The sequence below is a fragment of the Pectinophora gossypiella genome, chromosome 10 (genome assembly GCF_024362695.1).
Source record: "Pectinophora gossypiella chromosome 10, ilPecGoss1.1, whole genome shotgun sequence".
Lineage (NCBI taxonomy): Eukaryota > Metazoa > Arthropoda > Insecta > Lepidoptera > Gelechiidae > Pectinophora > Pectinophora gossypiella.
In genome coordinates, this window is record NC_065413.1 from 1,505,986 (window position 1) to 1,530,076 (window position 24,091).

Here is a 24,091-nt window from a genome sequence, read left to right on the forward strand (position 1 = left end):
CCACAAAAACGACCAGCCAGACCAATTCTCTATAATTCGGATAAAAACAAACACCACTTTATTAAAAGCCAGGCGTGAGAAGAAGCTTACAACTAAATTTGTCAGCATTATAACACAGTGGGCAATGTACGAGTTGTTCAAGGTTGCCGGCGCCGGCGCTGCAAGAAGATAACACTTGGTGTTGTTGTTAGTTTGTTGCCGGTTGATATACTAAACGCGCGCGTTCTGTGTGGTAAGTTACTTTAATATTGTTTCTTGCTTAGGTAGGTACTTTTAGTTAAAGTTAACGTAGGTATAGGCCGGACTTAGTTATAATTCCATATACCTATTATTATAGTTTAAGGTCCATAATAAATAAGTCATAATTTAATTTAATTCTGGCATTTAACATTAGACGATTTCAAGGGACTACTTTCTTCTATCGTGTGTGGGTTGTGATATGGATTACCAATCTCAGTACCTAACCTACCAAGGCAATTATTAAGACGCTGAAAACCCCTGACATAGCTCATGCAAAGGGGTAAAGGTGGTTAAAACTCAATTTCTCTAGTATAACAGAGCCTTTAGTGTGAAGTGCATGTGAGGTATTGTACTAGTAGTAAGTACTTATCTATTTTATCATAATATCATGTTCTTACCCTAGGTCTCAAACGATTTCCGTACTAAATTGCATCAAAATCGGCTCAGCAGCAGGTAACAGACAGACAGATTTTCGCATTTATTTCCAATATTATTAGATAATAGTGTGGATTGCTATGACTAATCAATCGTATCGAGTTGCAAAATAGGAAGATAATTGGACGAATTGTATCCACAAAATAATACTTCTCATTTTAATCTCTTAACGCCGAGATTTCCAGACACAATAGTTAAACAATGGGTTTTGGATTTTAAAAGAACATTCGGTCTTACTACTTTAAAAGCATTGCATAATATTTCATAATCATTACAAAAGATTAGGTAGGTACGAATATCAAAAAGGAAATTATACTTTATTTATCGCTAATCGACCACCATCTTGTTATCGTATGTCTAGGTAATTAATTTAGATAATCATAAACAAGACATGACATATTTTAGGATGTCACAGAATAAAGGACCTCACTCAGTAAAGCCAGAAACAGCCATAATGCTGTGTCTAGGTGAACACGATAGTCATAAGTGGCCATATACCATGTCCAGGTACCTAATCAAGATAATGCCGATCCTTCTACCGGGTAAGCTGTGAGGTAGGTGACCAACCTCATCTGCCAAAGGCTCCTGACATGGCTCATGGCCATAATATATGTCCAGGTAATCAGGATAATGCCATAAGTTGCCATAATGCTGTGCCCAGGTAACCAAGATGGCCATAGACCTGTACTACACGCCGGGGTCTGCGCCCTGTCGACTAGTATTACTAGTGGCAGCAGCTCTTAACGTGCCGCTCAACCATCATCTAGTGGACCTGCGTGCCGGAGAACAGTTCAAGCCGGAATTCTTGAAGGTAGGAAGATGGTTAGGGGTTAGGAGAGTCGTGGTAGCTGAGTTAGAAGAACGCTTGACTCTCATAAGGATCGCAATAACTAATTATTTTCGAATTTAGGTATGTTTGGATCATAAATGATTGTCACGTGCTCGTCGGTGAAGGAAAAGATGCATCGTGAGGAAATCCACATTCCCGAGAAATGCGTTGCGGAGGTATGTGACCTAACCAGTATGGCACTGGTTTTCACTTCGCGGGTTGGAAAGGTCAGAAAGGGAGTCGCTTCTAAAAAACCGGACCTGCCATATCTTCAAGTTAGATAAGTGAACTCTATGAAGAAAACGGAATAACCTAACGCTAGGGAGATGAAGGAAGGTGTTAGGTAAAAGTTCGTGGAAGAAGCATAAGAGGTGTCAGGATTGTACTAACTCTGGAATTCTGTGGTCTGTGTGGCGGGAAATTGAACTCACGTAGTTTCCAGAATCTGTGCCCGGCTTGGGATAGGGGACTATCACATGGCACTTAAACATAGCTGGCGCGGAGTGGGTGTATGCTATACACCTCTACCTACTCCTTTGAGGATATAGGCAGGTGAAATGCTATGTTATGTCCGACAACAAAATTTAGGCTAGAAAACACATTAGCTTTTCGCCATGCATTACTCATAATAATAACTTTCCATTTTCAGCTCAACCCTCAGCACACAGTACCAACGATAGTAGATGAAGGCTTCTCTCTGTGGGAGTCTCGAGCTATCAGCAGATATCTGGTCAACAAGTACGGTGGGGACAGCAACCTGTACCCATCAGATCCTCAAGCCAGGGCGCTGGTGGATCAGCGACTCGACTTCGATATTGGAACTCTTTATCCGAGATTCTCGCAGTACTTTGTAAGTGGTAAAATCCTAATTTATAGATCCCAGAAACTAAATTAACTCAGCCCCCAAAGCATGCTTGCTTGAGCCAATAGATTGGTTATATCGGACGATATCGCGGTGTGTGATATACCTCCAGTGGAGCAGCTTGATTATTATTGCTTATGGCAACAAAAGCAGCTTGATGGAGTGTGACAGGGCTCCAACCTTATTTAGCCTGGAAAGACCCTCGTTGTTACGCGCAGAAAATAGTTTATTTATAATTTCTTCGCCAGTTAAAAAAACTTATCTCAATTTCTTTCGCAGTATCCTCAACTATTCGGCGGTAAAGCCGATCCAGCCTTGTTAAAGAAGCTGGAAGAAGGGCTGGTGTTCCTTAACACGTTCCTGGCCGACCACAAGTATGCTGCCGGCTCAGCACTGACCCTCGCCGACCTGAGTCTCGTCGCCTCTGTATCGACTTTCGAAGCTGCTGGCATCGACCTGCAACCATATCCTAACGTTTTGAAGTAAGTTTAGTTTCACATAAATATTATCTATCATGGACGTCAAAAATACAACAAATAAAAATGAAGATGTATTTTTATGTCCATGCATATTATACGTCAATGCATAATTAATTAATTAGGTACCACATAGTCGCGCGTAGTTTTAGGGTCTGGTAGCACGCTATAGCGTGCTTACATAAACTGCCTATATACGTCCCACTGCTGGGCACAGGCCTCCCCTCTATCAACCGGAGGGGGTACGGAGCATACTCCACCACGCTGCTCCAATGCGGGTACCTATAGCGTGCTTAATACACGCAAATGACGTCGTCGATTCTGTGTGCGGTCGCTCTTTCTCGCTTTAGCAAATGACGATTCTGAGTAACAGAAAAGGATAAGAGCATAGGAAAGAGCGATGCAGTGCTGGCAGATGTGGTTTGACTTTTCTGTTCTGAGGGTTTGACCGGTGAATAGGCTCTTACGTGGTATTCACTATACAACGATATAGTCACGCCCGTATCCCTACCGAGGTGGGCAGAACCACAAGTCATCAAAGACAGCCCGCAGTCACTCCTGATGTTCCGTTAGGCTGACGATCTAGACGTTCGGGTTCGATTCCCGATGCGGACATTGTTGAAATCACTTTGTGAGAATGTCCTTTCACCTAAATCACCTGATTGTCTAAAAACCTAAGATGATTCCGTACTTCGGAAGGCACGTTAACACCTCCACCAACCAGCAGTGGAGCGTATGCTCCATACCCCCTCGGTTAATCGAGGGGAGGCCAGTACCCAGCAGTGGGACGTATCTAAGTATATGGGCTGTTTATCTATTATGTAAATATAACTTATTCCAGGTGGTTCGACCTGGTCAAAGCCACAGCACCGAAGTACAAGGAGGCGAATGAAGAAGGCATCAAACAGTTTAAGGAATTCATAGCCAACTTGAAAGCTAAGACTGAACTTTAGTTTCTGCAATTTAAGATTTTTGTATCTACTTTTCTAAGAGTCTAAGTGTTTTTTTTTTATATTTTTAAATAAATGAATCGGTAAATATAATGGATACAAAAAATTTAAATGTTTTAATAAACGTAGTACCTACCTATACGGGCTAGCAACTTTCGTTGCAACGGACCCTTCACATACTTTGATGTGTAGACAATCAATAGTGGCCTATTGGGGTCTATAACACAGAGCACACTTTGGTGGCAATCAGTCCCTAATTCGAAAATAAAACAACATACAAGACAATGAGGGACTTCGTTCCAAAAAAAAAATAGATGGCGCTGTACAGATTTCCCTTCATTCAACCTTCTAATTTCATGGATGACGGGCATCATCTTTTATCTTTGTTTGTGTGCGTCAAGCTAGCGGCCTCAAAAAAAAAAATGGGCACGAAAAAATAATTTGACCATACCAAAAAATAGTACTCTTATTGAAAAAAATAGTACCTGTTGTAAAAAAAATAGTACCATCACGGTTCTGGATTTATAGCCATGTTTTATTGCACTTGCTAGCTTGACGGTGAGCGAAATTTGGCGAGAGTTAACGACAAGGTCTTTCGCTTTGATTTAAACGCCAAAAAATAGTACCGAAATAGTACTCACCCCCTGCAAAATACCGAAATGAGTACTTCAACGGTTCCAAAGTTATAAAGGCAGTTCTTTGATCCCGCTGGCTTGACGTTTTGAAAATACCTATTATCTAGGGAACGCTTGCATACTTCAGTTTGTAACTAATGTCAATAAACTCGTATGAAATAGTACTCCCTACCATCATAATTTGGAACTGATTCTCTTTGTAGAAATATGTCAAAAAGTCATTATAACCTATGTCATACATTTATCAAGACAGGTACCGTCGCGAACAAAATTATTACACATGCTCAAGAAGAATGTTGTCAGATTTTAGTATTTTTTCCTCATTTTTGGGTAAAAATTCGTGAAGTGCCAGGGTTGTCAGATGAAAGTAATATCATTGTTGAAACTCTTTGAGTTATTCTACAAATACTGCAAATTGTTTATTAACAAACACTTCGATCCGTAACAAATTGAACATGAAGGTATAAATTATAAAATAAAACAGTAGATTAAAAATTTATTATAATGTATTAAAATCACAGATTGTTTTCAATAAGAACTAGACCCATGCAGCCATTTTCTATTAAAATTATTGCATATGGGTGTATGCAATAGCAATTTTTTGTAATAGCAACACTCTGAAGTGCAAAGAAATGGTAGGGTAGACCTCCAAAATGGCAATACTGGCGATGGCAATACTTACGAATAAATTGTGAGGTTATGTAATTGTCTACGTGACTGTATCAACAACAAATGTATGGCATAGGTTATGATGTTTTTTTAACATATTTCTACAAAGAGAATCGGATCAAAATTATGATGGTAGGAAGTACTATTTCATACGAGTTTATTGACATTAGTTACATACTGAAATATGCAAGCGTTCCCCAGATAATAGGTATTTTCAAAACGTCAAGCCAGCGGGATCAAAGAACTGCCTTTATAACTTTGGAACCGTTGAAGTACTCATTTCGGTATTTTGCAGGGGGTGAGTACTATGTCGGTACTATTTTTTGGCGTTTAAATCAAAGCGAAAGACCTTGTCGTTAACTCTCGCCAAATTTCGCTCACCGTCAAGCTAGCAAGTGCAATAAAACATGGCTATAAATCCAGAACCGTGATGGTACTAATTTTTTTACAACAGGTACTATTTTTTTCAATAAGAGTACTATTTTTTGGTATGGTCAAATTATTTTTTCGTGCCCATTTTTTTTTTGAGGCCGCTAGCTTGACGCACACCTTTGTTTTGGGTATAAATGATAACCCTTGTTATTACACCCAGGCACAACACATCTTCCACCCATTATTATTCCGATCAAAATAAAGAGAAACAATATAGATACCAACATAATTCTATATTATATCTGATCCAAATATCAAGCATCAATAATTTTTAAATATGCCTTAGCCATTACATTATATTTTTGATTAATCTCTTCTTCTTATCGTGTGTATCTGGTGTCAGGGTTATGACTGAGCCGCCAAAGGCCCCTGACATGACTCATATAACGATTACTCACTTACATCAGTAAATAGTAACGTGTGCGTTGCTTCTATGCTGTTCTGGGAGCAAATAAAAAACATAGAACACGTTCAGCTGCTTGTCTTCCCGGGCATGTCGTAAAAACCGACAGAGGGATTGTGTCCTCTAACATGATGGACTAATGTTATGGGCGATAGGCTGATCCCTTATCACTATAAGGTTCATCATATCCAGCTTACGACATCGTATCAACAGTGGCTGCAAGTTGTCTTTGATTACTTGTGGCTCTGCCCACCCCATTAGGGATTACGGGCGTGAGTTTATGTATGTATGTGTATGTGCGTTACCCCAACAAGAAAGTATCTCCTAGAGTTATATGAGTAGAACGTATAGTTGGTGCCTTATCTGCTGTAAATGTGCCCCCACATAAAAAATGTGTGCCCCCCTGTCGTTTCGAAAAAAAATCGAAAAAACGATTCTTGCTGGGGTAACGTTTTTCTAGCAGGAAAATTCTAAACGAATGATCGGAGAGAGAAAAACTGTGCATGGCCAGATAGCTTATATGTGTGCCAAAATGTGCCCCCAAAAATAAAATCTGTGCCCCTTCAGATTTTCGAGATATTGCATTTCCTGCTGGAGTAACGTTTTGATGAATAGTATATCTCTAAAACCATTGCATGTGCCCCTGTAGAATAAACATACGCGAGTAGCTCTTAATGTGTGCCCCTTTGTGCCCCAATTAGATTTTAGAAAATATTTATAGTTTTCAAGTTATCGCGGTTTTATGAAAACCCGAAAAAACATCGCAGCGCCTAAATGAGACAAGGCATAACTTCGCTGAAAACTGTATTCGGTCTTTCTTGACGCTAATAATAACCATACAAAGTTTCAAAAATGTTCATGCATGCGTTTTTGAATAAACTTGCTAAAAGTAAAAACGATGGTGTCATAACTTTGACGGCAAAATACAAGGAACTGGCACAATCCCAGATGTGTAGGTGTAAACCAAAATCTTGTGCCTTTAGTCAAAAATATATGGTGAAAATATTGAGCTTCAAATGTTACGCATTAAGTAAATATAAACAAAAAACCAAAATATGTAAACAACGGCTGGTTATCCGACCAAACTGAATGACTACTAAAAAGCGACGGATTCATACTTAACCAACGGCCAACGACCAAGCGCCTTCCGAAGCAAGGACAATCAGATGATCAGCCTGTAATGTCCTAATCAAACTAGGGATCACAAAGATTATGTGCCCCGAGCAATAAGTAATTATAACGTTAAATCTGTACAGCGCCCTCTATATTTTTAGGGAACTTTTTCTGGAGTTCCTCATTAATTTTATAACGACGATAAACAATAAGAACAGCAAGAAATTTACATTATATTTTATTATCTTTGTCTTTAATAAAGTAAATTACAGATAGGCACTAAAAAAATAACCATGCATATGTAAGACCATAATACAATAATATATTTCTTAGATACAACGAACACCTCTCGTTTGAATAACCAAAGGGGACCAAATATAGGCCTATGTACCGTGTGGGACTATTTGAATGGCTCCACGCCCGGCATGAGTATTCACTGTTCAGTGTTCTTCCCTGTTACGACGGCACTAGATCTAAATTTGTATGCAACCAACGTTTGCATGTGGAGGCACGAGTCTTTAGCTGTGTGAATTTGAACTTTGCGACTAAGGTGCAACGCTAGTACTGTCACGAACTTTAGTTAGGACCCTATCGCATTAACTTGTCAGACAAATTGGAATCAAATACCTGCTGAATGTCAAATATGTTAATGTGACAGGGTTCTAATCGTTCGCAACCGTAAATGTATAATGAAAGTTGGTTAGTACTCAAGCATACTTGGTTAAGAAAGCAGTATTAGTAAGTAACAAGGAACAAAAGGTACTTTTTTCTTGTCGATAGTGAGTTTGTATAAACTTGAGTACGACCGTTGCATCTTAATACTGTTCGAAGTGGAATGCTAAGCCGGCCGTAGCCGATTCGACTAGGTTTTGTTAGTTTTGATACTGGCGATACCAGCATCTATTAACATGGCAGCGTTAGTGCTTAGACTCGATAGTGCAGGGGTTCCCAACCGGTGGTATTCGAATATTAATTAATCGACTTCGGGAAAATAATCAATCTCGGTGAAACGCGGGATGTGTCTACACTCAGCGGGATCCCCTGTCTGGGAGACATAAGAGTGATGCAGAGAATTAGATCTGAATTTGTTCTACTGAATTATCCTGAAAACAGAATTTGTTCCGTTAAAAAAACGGAAATACAAAGTTTTCTAACCGACCTCCAGCCAGCGGGATATTTCCCAAAGTTAAGTCTGATGAAGTATAAATTGGTATTAACTTTTAGATCTGTATTTATTCTGTTCAACAAAACAAAAAAACTACTTCTGACGTCCTTACTTCAGCTATAATCAAGCTGCAATGAAACCTCCAGTCAGCGGGATATTTTCCAAAGTTAAGTCTGATGAACTAAAAATTGATATTAACTTTTAGATCTGTATTTATTTTGTTCAACAAAACAAAAAAAATACTTCTGACGTCCTTACTTCAGCTACAATCAAGCTGCAATGAAACCTCCAGTCAGCGGACTTTTTCTCTCAATGACATTCTTTTGTAACTTTTACACTAAAATAATATCGTTCAAATTCTATACATTTTAATTTAAGCACTAGATGTACGAATAGGTAATTTAAGTGAAATTATAGTCGTAAATAGGTAATTTTTTATTAGATTAGTGTAAAAGTTACAAAAGAATGTCATTGAAAGAAAAAGTCCGCTGACTGGAGGTTTCATTGCAGCTTGATTGTAGCTGAAGTAAGGACGTTAGAAGTAGTTTTTTTGTTTTGTTGAACAGAATAAATACAGATCTAAAAGTTAATACCAATTTATACTTCATCAGACTTAACTTTGGGAAATATCCCGCTGGCTGGAGGTCGGTTAGAAAACTTTGTATTTCCGTTTTTTTAACGGAACAAATTCTGTTTTCAGTATGATTCAGTAGAACAAATTCAGATCTAATTCTCTGCATCACTCTTATGTCTCCCAGACAGGGGATCCCGCTGAGTGTAGACACATAAACGCGGGTACTTAGCTGTACCTTTGACGACCCCAATTGGGTATATAATGAGTTTTATAATATTATTTATCTAGTAGACTTCGAAGTTGTGTCTATAGTTATATGACGGCCCTTTGTATGAGCGATGGGATGATCACCTATCACCATATGGTTCATCATATCCTTTAGGACTTCGTATCAAAAGTGGCTGCAAATTGTCTTCTAGTTAATTGTGGCTGCGCTAAGAGTCACGGGCGCGAGTTTATGTATGTAAATTGTTAATATTGAAGTGAAGGATTTAGGTATTTTTGAAGATAAAAACGGTTGGGACCACTGCGTTAGTGCGACACAATGAAAACGCGACTAGTGTTAAAAAAAAAACTCAAGTCGGTACGATCAGTCAGACGGTACTATTGGAAATAAACGTGTAGGTGTAAACAGAGCTGTTCCATCCACCCCACATATCAACTTTAACGAGGCAAAAACGAAACAATAAAAAAGCTTTAATAAATTGTTAAGACGGGGCCACATCAACACATACGACGCGGCATGCGTTGAGTTTCAATGCGAAGATAAACTTGTCTCAAAGTTGCAGCGCACAGCGCGCGTGACAATTGACGTAGTCCCGGCTTAACATGTCTCGCCATATCCACCGAAGGCACGTAATATCAGTAAAGAAAAGACTCCTTTTAAAAAAGCTATATCGACACTTAGTTAAAAACTACTGCTAGTTTATTACAAAACAATTAAGACGTACTTTTAATTATGAAGCTATGATTTGTGTGATATTTCTTTTTTTATTTTTATTATTTTTCTTCGCCGTCCAGTCCAATTATTGCTCAGTATTATTATCATAACGTCTTCAAAATAAGAATTTCATAACGAAAACGAATGTTATCTAGCAATTTAAATTCACTAAATAAATAGATATAATATGAATTATCTACTAACTCGAAATAAAAATGTATTTCCCCTAAAAAAACTGCAGGAATAATTTACGCGTTATTTTTTCTTTAAATAACTAGGAGCGCCAAAATATATATCGTGGTTGAAGTGCTACAACCGAAGCTGGATCTAACTCGTGTATATTGAACCTTCTCTTCACGTTTACATTTAATTATTATAGATTTTAACTTTATTCGTTTTGGACACTAAATATCAATAATTACACAAAGCTATCTACATGAGCCACTCTTATCTGTTTTTGATGCCCCGTTTGAACTGACTTTAATTTTCGCTATTATTTAACAAATTATTGCTTTGACATCAAGCCGGTGAGTCGTCACAGACGTACTCACAACGTAAGCATGTGCTAGCTAATCGGAACAGATACTGGAAAACTCATCAGTTCAAACGGAGTAGTGTTGCCAGTCGAAAATATCTCGAAACAAACTGGATAATTATTGCAAGGTTCTATTACGTATACAACCATTGATTTTGACGGATTGTGGGATATTGTTGGGAGTGGACATTTTAGGCGTACGGAGATATTTCCGCGTGGCAACCCTGGTGTATCGTAGTCTGCGGTCGGGAATGATTCGTAATGATTGCGTTTAGTTTGCCAGCCGCCCGTTCCCTCATCGGCTCCGTTAACTGGACATCCTGAAACAGAAAAAAATAGTACAAGTTCTGTGCAGGGATTGCAATCCGGAAAAACGGATCCGGTGCTATCAGTTTGTGGGAAAATAATATAGCTGTTTCATGAGTAGGTACTTAAAATGCGTTGTGCGTAGTGTTCATGCGTGCGAGTCATTCGTCGCAGTCGCACCACTACGCTTCGCCAGTACCACCCCACTCACTCCCCCACATCCGCGTCGCGCCACCGCCAGACAGTAATTGTTTTCTTGTTGTCTATTTGTCTTAGCATTGGTTAGGAAATAAAGTCGATTTTATATATTTGTGATTTATTTTTTATAAACTACCTACATATAAGTGCAGTGACACTTGATTAACTCACTTATTTTGTACTAAAAAGCGAAAATCATTTTGATTTAATCAATCCGGCCGGATTGATGGGAATCCGGTCATATCCGGCCGGACTGAAAATGACGCCGCATTGCAATCACTAGTTTTGTGCTTCGGAAGGCACGCTAAGCCGTTGGTCCCGGGCTACTAGCCCAAACACGACCAACATCGTGACCGTACTTGTTCATAGCTGGCTGTTTGATTTCGCGAAACGTCGATCGATGTCCTCTTTATTTTGCTTGCTTGAGATACTCTTTATTTGCAGTCCAACAGACAAGTACATAGGAAGAACAAGTGTTATTACCTGTGGTCGCCCCCCCTCACTGGCAGCACTGCTTGCGCACGGAGTCAGCCTGCGAGGGCCGCACGTCCGCCGGCTCGGCGTCGGGTCGGATCACGTCGCCCTCCGGCGGGTCGCGCATCTGCTTCTGAGACACGATCCTGTAGATTTCTGCGGGGATAAATAATCACTTGTTAATGTTCTACCGTTGCATTCCGTGACTGGAACCGACATAAGTCGGATCGTTACAGACGGTTCACCGAATTTCATACGGTCCCGAGCATTAATATGTATACACTTTGGTACCATGTCACATTAACTTTTTTGACAAATTGAACTGTAAGTCTCACTAAATGTCAAATATGTTATAACATCACGTCTATTTCCCGTTGGCGTAGACAGACACAACAGAATTCCACTTACTACAATCCTGACACACCACTTCCGCTACTACCACTTTCCTCAACGATCTCCGTGGTCCAGTGGTTGAGCGTTGGGCTCACGATCCGGAGGTCCCGGGTTAGATTCCCGGAGGGAACATATCACAAAAATTACTTTGTGGTCCCTAGTTTGGTTAGGACATTACTGGCTGATCACCAGATAGTCGTGCTTCGGAGGGCACGTTAAGCCGTTGGTCCCGGTTACTACTTACTGATGTAAGTAAGTAGTCGTTACATGAGCCATGTCAGGGGCCTTTGGCGGTTCAATAGTAACCCCTGGCACCAAGGTTGATGAGATTGGTAATTCACCTCACAACCCACACGTTAGAAGAAGACCATTTTCATCAAAAAAATCATGCACGCTTGCCTGTCTAGACTACTCTAGCGTGGTGGTGGGCGCGTAGGCTTTCTGGGGAAAGGGGCAAATATGTACAGTAAAATTAATCATCTGAAGGACTGTAGAAAGACTTCGAGAAAAAGACAATAATATGGTATATGCTCGCTGACACTCACAATAGGAAAGTGACGTGTACATAATAAGTATTCGTGACTAATTGAGCCAAACATTTTATGTGACATATTTATGAATCATTAAATACGTGGTCGGTTCCGGCCTACGAGTGTTTATACTGCCGTCACAAACGAATACCAGTTGGCAGTCCAAATTTAGCATTGTAACTGTAACTGGTCGGTCGTATGAATAATTGATTGCTAATCATGAATGGTTGGAACTATGTAGAGCTATTTTATGTCTCACTAAGTAAATGAAAAAAAAAAAGAAAAACAGCATCACGCCTGTATCCCTGAAGGGACAGTACTGAGATGTATAGAATCCACTCCTCGCTAATCCCATATAATAGGGCGCCTTAGGAAATGTCCTTAGGAAAGGTTCAGTACGATCTACTCAGAACCGGCGTGCGTATATGAAACGATTGATGAATATGGAGGAAGCAAAAGAAGTATGTCAGGATCGAAGCAAATGGATTTCCAGTCTCTGTTTATCCCGGTGGGAAATCGGCGTGAGTTTATGTATGTATGTATAATAGGGCGCCTATTCCATTCCTGTCCTGTCCTTTAACCGGGCATAGCACGAAATTTTGAGCTTTGGAATCACAACCCGGAGGCCCCGGGTTCGAATCCCGGTGGGGACATATAACAAAAATCACTTTGTGATCCATAGTTTGGTTAGGACATTACAGGCTGATCACCTGATTGTCCGAAAGTAAGATTGTTCGGAAGGCACGTTAAGCCGTTGGTCCCGGTTACTATTTACTGATGTAAGTGAGTAATCGTTACATGAGCCACGTCAGGGGCCTTTGGCGGCTCAATCATAACCCTGACAGCAGGGTTGATGAGGGTGGTATTCCTCACCCATACGATAAGAAGACCGGGCACAAATTGTGGAAACCACGTGGTATAAATTATGTATGATCCAAACATGAATTCAAACCCACTGCGATGTAAATTACGCCTTCTCCGAACAGGGCAATCGCCGATTTACTTGACGCTGAGGTCGTCAACCTTGTGGAGGCTGCTAATAAAAATGAAACAAAGTGGTCCCTAATCAAAGACAGGTTGGAAACCACTGTTCCCTTAGAACTAACTATACTCGTAAATAACACGTCTTGTTTCTATGGCGGATGTACACTTGAGTTGTAATCGCAATAACAGCCTAATTAATGATTTATTGTCAAGATTGATTATCTTGATAACAGTGAATACAGATGGCAATTAATGAAACAAAACGTAAAAACATTTTATAAATTGTAATAAATAATTTGTTTTGTTAATATTCTTTATCTTATGTTTGATTAGTCTATTTCTTTACTGTAAGTAACTGTTTTGTTTATGGTAGAATAAAATACTCCATTTTGTATTCTTTGGGAAAAAAAAAATATACCATAACATAGGATGATGAGAATGACATATCTTTCGTCTTTTTCTTAGTACTATATATCTGACGGAGGGACGGGTAGATCCATCTCATTCTCGGGTTCACACATTGTCTTTTATTTAAATTATACCATAAACGTCCAGTAACAAACGTGTATTCAAATATCACAATTGTAATCACAACAAATAATGGCGAATGACACTGATACGAAACGATTAGAAAACGCGGCGAGTTCGTTACGGGCTGGCTTGACCACCGATCCGATCAGTCGCGAACCGAGTCCCGTCAAACTTGTCAAAGTGACAAGTTGTCCTTCATTCATTCAACTGTTCATCTGTTATGTTGTCCATCTTGAACCTAGTACAGGTGTGACAACTTGATAACCTAATTATTAATGTTGCCATTTCTTAACCAGCCCAGTAGCGACCTCACCCAAGCTAACTGCTTGACGTTTTCGATTCATAATCGAAACAACTGCTTTACAATTTCGGAACTAGATGGCGACACTATACGCACTCTCCGACATATCTATCCTGTTGTCATGCTCATGCTACGTTAAATATGGTGTAGTTTGACAGTTCTATTAGCTCTATCTCTGTCTTACACTCGTCGTAAGTGAAGGACGGCACTATTATCAGAGCTGACAGATAGTGTCTAGGCCGTATTGAAGCAATTCATCGCATCTTCATCGCCTCATTAGCGTTGTCCCGTTTCTCACGGGGTCCGTTAACCTCAACCTGAAGATTTAACAGGTCAGAGTTTTTACAGAAGCGACTGCCTGTTTGACTTTCTAACCCGCGAAGGGAAAAACAAATTCGAAAATCATTGGTTTACGCCCGTGCTGGGTTTCGAACCTGTGACCTCACAGTGAGAGTCAAGCGTTCTTTTAACTTGGCTACCAATGCTATCACGGAATTCATCTAAAAAACAATTGTACGGTCATGAGCATTAATATGTATACACTTTGGTACCATGTCACATTAACTTTTTTGACAAATTGAACTGAAGTCTCACTAAATGTCAAATATGTTAGTGCGACAGGGTCCTAAAGTGGGTACATCATATTGCTCATGACTGTACGCGTCAACAAATGTCAAATAACTATTTATTTATTTATTAATAATTATTTATTTATTTATTAATAATTATTTATTTATTTATTAGCAATATTGCTTTTTTAGATGAACTTGCTAGAAAAAACTCGTATCACATTAGAGGAACTACCCGCATTTGCTATTATCTACTATTACTTCATTAGCATTCAGCTTTGTCCTCCACCTACTTCAATTAGGGTTAAAGTCCATAAAAATCGATATGGGCTTAGCAATATCGGGCATCTCTGAATTAATGTAGGAAAGTGAGTAGAACGGAACGTAAGATTGATAAGTAAGAGAGAATACTATGGAAGGACTAGCTTTTGCCCGCGACTTCATCCGCGTGGCGAGTTATAAAAGAGAAATCTTTGTGTGTGTGTGTGGGAGTGCATATCAAATTTCAAACATCTAATTTATGCAGTTTAGATTTTTCATACAATGTTTTTTTCCCGCTAAATCCCATTTTTCAAAATACAGCCATAACTAAACTTTATATTTACTAAGGTATGCATACATGCTAGATTGAAAATCTATCTTACGCGGTTTCGATTTTTTCATACAAATGTTTTTTCCCGTTAATTCCCGTTCCCGTGGGAATTCCGGGAATTCCTTTCTTAGTGCACCTCTACGGTACCTAAGCTACGTCCCTTCCAAATTTCAAGTGCCTACGTTTAGCCGTTTAGGCTGTGCGTTGATATGTCAGTCAAGTCAGTTTCTCCTTTTATATATATTAGATAGATAATGAATGGGGATTTGGCTGTCTATGATTATTGGGGTCGGAGTGTGAAGGTGCATTTGTTTTTTGTAAAAAAAGGAAAACATAAAAGGAATGAAGATAAATAAAATATCCCTTTTAATTATATATCCAACATGAATGAATAAACACTTGGTTGCTCATGCTCACACATTAATAGGGCATTTAGGACCACAGTGCAATTTATTTAAAATATCTAATCTTAGATATTATCACACCTCGGACACTTCATACAAATAACCTCATTTTACACAGACTCTACACATTGACATAATCGTACACGCGCATTTGTGTGTGTGACGTCTTGACACCATACGATTCCCGTGTAAACTATGTTCGAGGGGGAATGAGGTAAACCTGGGGCGCTAGTGGGGAGCGGAGACTTGCCATTCTATATGTAGTATTATTCCTTATTCTATGATATTACTCAGCTGATCGCAAAATCTGGAAATACCTTGTATTGTTCACTTTAGCTCCCATTGCGTTGCTAGATCGGGCTTATACTTACCAGTTAGAATGTTCTGGAATGCAGGCTCCACGTTGGTAGAGTCGAGAGCGGAAGTTTCAATAAAACTAAGTCCGTTCCTTTCCGCAAACGCCTTCGCCTCTTCTGTAGGGATGGATCTGAAAATTACAACATAACCTATATATACAGGGTATTAAGGACATCGTAATGAAAACTTCCGAGGGATGAGTCAGACTATGATTCTAGACTATCAAGTGGAATTTTCCGTCGCAAAAATATGGAAATGAAAATAATTTAAAAAGACATTAAAATTTTCATTAATTTTTAACAGGAAATTTCACTTGACATCAACTCGGAATCGTCTGAATCATCCCCCTCAGTGTTCGTTACGGTGTCACTTAAAGACCCATACGTACTCGTATGGCTACCTGTACGTACTTGCACGGGATATAAGTGACATCGTAACGAATACTGAGAGAGATGATTCAGGGCAGGATTCTTAGTTAATATCAAGTGTGACCGGTCTCTATTCCCCCATACATTTTATATCTACACCCGATGCATCGGGTCATATCGATTGGGTAGCATAATACCCCTTTATCATTATTATGATTACTTCCGGCCCTATGGGCGTCTTGTATATCGTGGCTAACTTTGCAAACTGACGTATCCGAAATTTTTTGCTAAAATAATTTGCGTCTTATTGACAATTCTAAAGGTGCAAATCATATTCGCCAAAAAAATCTGATAAGTGAGTTAGTGACGTCAGCGACTTGCCTTTATTTTTATATGCAATAAAGTGTATGTATACATACAGATCTCTAGGCTAGAACGGTGTCGCGATTGAAATTTAAATAAAGGCTTGGGTTCATTTTAAATTCAAATAGCTGAAGTTTTCTTGAGTGCAAACTGTTACAGTCTACAACTGAACCAGATTGTGGATGTAAGGTCAGAATACAATTTGTACTTCGCCTTTCACGTTGAATGTATTTTTTTTACCTTTCAAGATGTAGAGAGACAAAAAAATATGATTTTGATTATTAATAACTACACATCATCCCCCTAGAATTATCCCTTTTTTCACAGGGTCCTCTTACCTAACCTGAAGATTTGACAGGTCCGATTTTTACAGATGCGACTGCCTGTCTAACCTTCCAATCCACGAAAGGAAAACCAGCCCAATACAGGTTAGGTCACATACCTCCGAAAATGCATTTCTCAGGAATGTGGGTTTTCTCACGATGTTTTGACGGTGTTTTTTGTTTGTGATTATTAATAACCACACATTTGATGAAAACACTTTTTCACCTTAATCACTTTTTGTACCTTAAGTTTGGTTAGGACATTACAGGCTGATTACCCGATCGTCTGAAAGTAAAATGATCCGTGCTTCTGAAGACACGTTAAGCCGATAGCCCCGATACAAATACGTGTAGTCGTAGTCGTCGTCGTATACGTAGTCGTTACGTGAGCCATGTTAAGGGCCTACGGCTCAATAGTAACCCTGACACCGGGGTTGATGAGGCCCGTTTTTGACGTCACAACCAGAACCCATTCGAGAGAAGCTACTTTATTCAGTAGAATATAATAGAAATAGTTTATTATAATTTGGCACACACAAAAGACAATACCATCATTTAAAATTTTCACATAACAAGTAGTCGAAATGATCATAAAGTGTGGTGGACGTCCTAAGACAAAAATGCCTCACTCAGCACAAGTCACGGCGTGAACCACGACGCTGGTATTATGTGGATCCTGTTAGATGAGGCACGAACATCGTGTTCCATAAATATTCCGCTCGTATGTGTCTTACCTGAGATGCCTGAGATCGCTCTTGTTGCCCACCAGCATGATAAGTATGTTCTGGTCGGCGTGGTCGCGCAGCTCGCGCAGCCATCTCTCCACGTTCTCGTAGGACAGGTGCTTGGCTATGTCGTAGACCAGTAGCGCGCCGACCGCGCCGCGATAGTAGGCGGATGTGATCGCGCGGTACCGCTCCTGCCCCGCCGTGTCCCAAATCTGGGCCTTTATGGTTTTGCCATCGACCTGCAAAGAGGGTTGGGTTTGGTAAACACTCTTAAACTTTGTGTACACAGTACACACGCGTTGTTTGTACATTTACAAACATGTGCCTACTTTTAGAGATGCAAATATCGCGATTTGTTTCGCTCTTTGCATGGATATTTTTTAAATTTTAACACTTTTATATTTAAGCAACCGAATAACGGGTTCTTACCACGTTAAAGTCACGGATATGAGACCCCGGTATTACGTGTTTTAATTACGATAATAATCGCGTAAACCTCAATGTTTAACACCTTTAATCCTTTAACTCCAGCCGTCGCAGCACGAGGATCTTTTATGCGTCTATTGGTCGAAGCCCTCGATATAATTCAAGCCGCGCGCGGGGCGCAAACCTCGCTGATATGATAGAATTATTTAATCGCGTCGCGCGCGACTTAAAAAGTCTTTTTATTGTTGTTTTGTTGCAGATTATGTTGTTTTATGCTGTTTGTGGTGACCTTTAATAATAAACGTTTTAAATTGTTTCTTTCTTTCTTTGTAACGGTCCCTCTCATGCTGTCACTGCAGTTCTAATTATCACATACAGTACCTATATTGGTCAATAATTTTATCATTCCCGGAGAGACGTGTTAGTAAAAAGTGAGTATGTAATTAAAAAACCCATAACCGACATGTTTATCTTATTTTTAATATAATATGATAATCTCATTTACAAAGTTTGCCTTCCTGATAAAGTCACTGGTACGGATCAAACATTAAAATTTAGGTAAGTACGTCAATTTATTATAGACACAGACATACATAAGACCGGGGTAAGCAGAGACTATGAAATTCCATTTGCTTCCATCTGGACACACTTCTCTTGGTCCCTCCACATTGATCATTTCATACACGCACGATGGTTCAGAGTAGACTATAGACAGACACAACACAATTCACGTGGGATAATATAGAAGTAGTTAAACATTGGTGCTAATTCCTGCAGACGCCATCTAATTTTATTTTAAGTTATACCTGTCATTTTCTTATCCGTTGAAAAAGAAAGGGACGGGTAATCGACAGGCACAAAATTTATGGAATACACGTCAATTTTAAGCAGAAATCTAAAACAACCGTCTAAAAATTTTACATGAGCCAATAACCCGACAAAGTAGACAGCACGTCAAAGGGATTACAAACCAGCGAGATGCCTATTTTATTCGCCCGAGTTATTCAATGGTTTTAAAATTAACTTGTTGACAATCATCCGTACCTTTCCTTTTCACAGATATAAAAATGACGGGTATAACTTAAAATAAAATTAGGAGGTGTCTGCAGGAATCGGGGCCATTGTAAGTTTTTTAAATGTAATAAACATATTATTTTTAATGTATCCCATCAAAATTTATAACTAAGCTAGATTAAAACTCGCGAACTCTGATTTCACTTTTCAAGTACACAACAAACTTCGATGTTTATGTATGACATCATCATTTCTAGATGAAACAATACAATACATGTAATCTAAGTTCTTACTTTACTCTATGACTTTGTGAGTCAAATCAATGTTCATCGGAGAGTACCTATGTTGAATCACGAGCACAACAGTTAGAAACAAGATGATAAGAAACGTATTATTTAATGAATTTATTGTTTGGTAGAACTTACATACATACACGAACGCAAGTCCGTGACCCATTGGTATTCATGTACAGTCATGAGCAATATCATGTACCCACTTTAGAACCCTGTCGCACTATCATATTTGACATTTAATGAGACTTACGGTTTAATTTGTCAAAAAAGTTAAATGTGACATGGTTTCAAAGTGTTTACATATTAGTACTCGTGACCGTGCATAGATACATTAACATAAATAACCTGTATATACATCCCACTGCTGGGCACAGGAATCTCAATCAATCAATAATACTTTATTGCACAACGACATATACAAAGAACATAAACATACGAATAAAAACATAGGCACAATAGGGTATTTATGATTACCGCCTCCGTCCGAGTTCGATTCCCGACGGGGACATTGTCGAAATCACTTTGGGAGAGTGCAACACATTTTTTTTACATTTCTTTACATTTCACGACTTTACAGTGCAGAAGCGCCAATGCGCCGTGAAACTTTCAATATAAACAATAATATAATTAAACATGCTTCTCCTATGTGAGGTAAACCTAGCTCAGCAGCTGGTGTGGAGCGGAGAGTTGCCGTTCTATCATCATTCATCATCATCAGCCCATTAACGTCCCCACTGCTGGGGCACGGGCCTTCCCTATGGATGGATAGGGAGATCGGGCCTTAAACCATCACGCGGGCCCAGTGCGGATTGATGGTTATTAACTACTGCTAATGCAGCCGGGACCAACGGCTTCACGTGCCTTCCGAAGCACGAAGGAGCTCGAGATGAAAACTTTTTTGTGGTCACCCATCCTATGACCGGCCTTTGCGTAAGTTGCTTAACTTCAACAATCGCAGACCGAGCGCGTTTACCGCTGCGCCACCGAGCTCCTCAATATAATTGCCGTTCTATTCGTAATATTATTCCTTATTCTATGACCGTAGTCCAGATGACAGTAGATGAGAAATTTAGAAGTCACGGGGAGGAAGCTAGTGTTTCATAATCTTTGCCATGGCAACAACCTACCATAGGAGACGAATACAATTCATTGATTGAGGTTAATTGACGCAGATTTTGGACAGACCTTTGCCCTGTTCAAATTTTGTCCATATCGTGTCGTTCAGACATCCGTATACAATTATTTCTCATAAAGGTGGCTGGCTGCAAGCGGGTTTCCGGCGAGTTGACTACTGCCTAGCCTACCCTTATATGGATCACGGACGTAGTTTTCTTAGTACGACTTTATGTGATCAGTCATGATAATAAATCAATTATTTACGGACTTCTGTTCGAAGTATCAAGCCTTTATGCATATCCGGCGAGCATGAAGACTGATTAGAGCGGAAGAATCGAAAGTGGTGTGTCAGGATCTTAGAAGTGGAATTGGGTCGTGTACTAGGTTCAAGAGGTCCGTGAGGGGTTTAGCGGTGTTATTTTATTCTTTTTTGTTAATTTTTCGTTGTATTCAATAATAAAAAAAAAGAAAAGATAAATTATGACATTCTGATTACTAAGACATGATTACTAAGAAGACGGATTTTAATCGTCCTGGTTCGACTCCTAGACTTAGAATTTTGTTTGTGAGTTTGAATTCATGTTTGGATTGGTCCATCACGTGGGGGTGATCACGTGGTATCCAGGACACACGCCCGGTTAGCGGTAATAGGCTCGCCCCCTACATGGGACTTAAACATAGCTGGCGAGGAATGGATGCCCTTTAGGTACAAGAAGAAAGGGGAGAGATAATTCCCGCCCGTAACTTTCTATTCACCACCTCTAGTCTTCAGGTTTAGTGGCAGACGATCTTTCCTCCGCGTATGACTATTCCGGAAGAGATATAGCGTGAACACACGCTTCTATGTAGGAAAATGAGCCATTGTTAAGAATACTTTCTTATGTGAAAGAATCTTTCGCAAATCCGGCGAAGTATGTCGGTAAATGAAAATCGTGTGGAAATCGATGCATTATGGAATCTATCTTCTAGGTGAAATTATGTGAAAGATAAACTAAGAGATAAGCAACGGTTTACGCTGGGGATGGGCGCTGGAAACAAAATTTCTTGTTCTTAGAAAAAGAAAACAAAAAAGCGCGAAATTAATTCCATTCAAAATCAAAAATAACGAAAAAAGGATTGCTTATTTTTCTGGTAATTAGGTATGTAAGCAGACAAAGAACCAATTTTAATTAAATAAATAACAATTCAACCACAATATTAAATGTCAGTATTGCCAGTCACAGGAACTTTCCTGCAAACTAGGGTGGTATTAACAAACAAATCTCAGCTGAACCTGCCCTCAAGATCATGCTAAAGTCCTTGTTTTTATATAAAAACTGTCACATTGACATGATATTGAGGGCAGTCTCAAGGCTGAGATCAGTTTGTTAATACCACCCCTAGTTCTGATATTTTTTTCTGAAAGTTTTTTTTTTTTATTTCAGTGCACAACAGGTGTTAGTGTAGTTTTATTAATATAAAATAGCTATTCAATGCAATATGAACTCTGGACTGCAGTATAAGTGTACCAATTCCAGTAAAAACCTAGTTTTAAGTTATACTCATCATTTTCTTATCTGCCGAAAATATCTTTATTATATCTAAATAATTTAAATTAAATAAACATCTATTTCTAATATAAAAACAGTACAGTGTACAGTGATACATAATTTCCTTTAAAAAGTTATAATGTATAAAGTAAGTACAAGGAAATAAATAGGTAATTAAAAAAGAAAGTCACAAATATGCTTTAAAAGCCATGCTCTTGTCAGTGTAGCATTCTTCTCCATTCTTCTTTCAAGAGAAAAAATTGAGCAGTGGTTTCTCCCTTGCCTTCCAAGTGGTTTCCTTCTTGAATGATTAACTAATATAATTAAGTCTTGAATTACATTTATGTAAAAAAAAAGTGATGCTAACTAATTCAATTTACTCCACTAAAATGTCTAAATATGGTGTGAGCTAAACAATGTAACAGATTGGAGAAACCAGTCTAAACAACACACAAACAGCGATTATTCATTAATGTTACCATAATGACATCAATACATTCTCAGTCTCAGGCTTGTCATCAAATAGTTACTTTGTTAGGTACTACAAGTACAGATGCCTACCTATGCAACAATAAAAAAGCTACAAGCAATTAGTAAAAGGCACTGTTTTTTTTTCTTAATACTGGCTGCCTTTATTTTGATCTTTATAAATATAACTTAATGAAATAAATTAAAATAGCAATATAAATCAGAAAATGGAACTGTATGTAAATAATAATTAGTTACAGGGAGCAGGCAAACAAAAACATGTTTTTTTTTTAAGACAGGGAGTTTGCTGCCAACATGCTTGAAAACAAACAACAAAAAAATGATGGAAACTTTACTTATTTGTGACTAAACTAAAACATAGATAGTAGAACTACAATAACAGGTATTATTAATAACGACGTATCAAATTGTGACGCTAATAAAGAGGTCACCACAAGTTCATTACACTTAGCCCACAAAACTAAATAAAGACTCACCTCTATACTTCTAGTTGCAAATTCCACTCCTATTGTCGATTTTGACTCTAAGTTGAATTCATTTCTAGTGAAACGCGAAAGAAGACTGCTTTTTCCCACGCCAGAGTCCCCTATTAGTACAACTGGAACAAAGAATAACACACATTCAAATCTTAACTATAAAAAAAAACAATATCTAACCTATTATAATAGTTTTATTACGGGAAAACTATGTTTGATAAAATGCACGGAGATTAGATCATACAAGGATTTCGGTTCGTGACTCAGTCAAGATTTTACGAGAAATCGATCGTTTCGTACATAATCAGCTGTTACAAAACATAAGTCTGTCTTAATACTAAATTGGCCATAAGTTGACTAGTTTTAAATATAAACTTAACATAAAAAAGACTAAGGAGAGTCCTAATATGTAACAAAGGGAATAATAATAGCAATTTACAATATTTTCTACGTCATTTATAACGAACAACGATAACAAAGAAACAGCTGGAACCGTCAGGATTGCGATTGTGTTTGATGAGAAGTACATTATTTATATAAATTACGGGTTTACCTTTGAACAAATAATCGTATTCGTCCTCTCTTGTGCCCATTTTGATTATCTAGAGCTCTCTTCTTCGACGTCAAAATCGGTCAGATAAAAAACGTCAAAGATGAACGTAAACAAAAATAATTGCAGACACAAATATCACAGTTCTTTGAAACACTGCACAGCTTCCAAAATATCACTTTTGCACAGGGATTATTTGGATATTTGTGGGCTTATTCTAATAAAATTCTAAATTCCAAGGGACAAAATGGCGGATTGTTTTACGCCCCTCTTGAGTACGCTCATCAGTATAACTCATAGATAATGATGTTGTTTTAGAGTTTCAAATGACAATAGGAATTAGATATTTTTTCTTACTAAACAAAGGTGAATCTGTTGGAAATTGCATCAACTAGATTCGTGAAGGCAACACATTGATTGCGTTATTCATTTTAATAATTTAATGTTATTTTTAAGATTTATATCCAACTTAAGAACAACAGTGAATATGGTTTTGGAACGGACCTTACAGATGGAAAA

The 24,091-nt window shown here is 38.6% G+C and overlaps 2 protein-coding genes across 2 annotated transcripts; one reads left to right on the forward strand and one right to left on the reverse strand.

Moving 5' to 3' along the window:
- Nucleotides 1-104: 104 nt before the first annotated feature.
- LOC126370300 (glutathione S-transferase 1-1-like) lies at nucleotides 105-3,898 on the forward strand. The gene is made up of 5 exons (XM_050015149.1): nucleotides 105-232; nucleotides 1,337-1,486; nucleotides 2,154-2,354; nucleotides 2,646-2,848; nucleotides 3,684-3,898. The coding sequence occupies exons 2-5, from the start codon at nucleotides 1,346-1,348 to the stop codon at nucleotides 3,793-3,795; spliced, it is 657 nt and encodes a 218-aa protein (XP_049871106.1). The 5' UTR covers nucleotides 105-232; nucleotides 1,337-1,345; the 3' UTR covers nucleotides 3,796-3,898.
- A 5,809-nt stretch (nucleotides 3,899-9,707) lies between these two features.
- LOC126370304 (ras-related protein Rab-11A) lies at nucleotides 9,708-23,859 on the reverse strand. The gene is made up of 6 exons (XM_050015153.1): nucleotides 23,576-23,859; nucleotides 23,023-23,144; nucleotides 17,686-17,918; nucleotides 15,912-16,027; nucleotides 11,246-11,392; nucleotides 9,708-10,578 (listed from the first exon to the last, which is right to left on the reverse strand). Exons 1-5 carry the CDS (start codon nucleotides 23,613-23,615, stop codon nucleotides 11,262-11,264), a joined length of 642 nt encoding a protein of 213 aa, XP_049871110.1. The 5' UTR covers nucleotides 23,616-23,859; the 3' UTR covers nucleotides 9,708-10,578; nucleotides 11,246-11,261.
- Nucleotides 23,860-24,091: the final 232 nt, after the last annotated feature.

Coding starts and splice junctions, on each gene's coding strand:
- LOC126370300 (XM_050015149.1), top strand. CDS start 1,346: ATGGCCATAGACCTGTACTACACGCCGGGGTCTGCGCCCTGTCGACTA. Junction 1,487..2,153: donor TCAAGCCGGAATTCTTGAAG/GTAGGAAGATGG, acceptor TTCCATTTTCAG/CTCAACCCTCAGCACACAGT. Junction 2,849..3,683: donor CCATATCCTAACGTTTTGAA/GTAAGTTTAGTT, acceptor AACTTATTCCAG/GTGGTTCGACCTGGTCAAAG.
- LOC126370304 (XM_050015153.1), bottom strand. CDS start 23,615: ATGGGCACAAGAGAGGACGAATACGATTATTTGTTCAAAG. Junction 23,145..23,575: donor ATACGATTATTTGTTCAAAG/GTAAACCCGTAA, acceptor TCTTTGTTCCAG/TTGTACTAATAGGGGACTCT. Junction 11,393..15,911: donor ATTCCAGAACATTCTAACTG/GTAAGTATAAGC, acceptor TTATCCCCGCAG/AAATCTACAGGATCGTGTCT.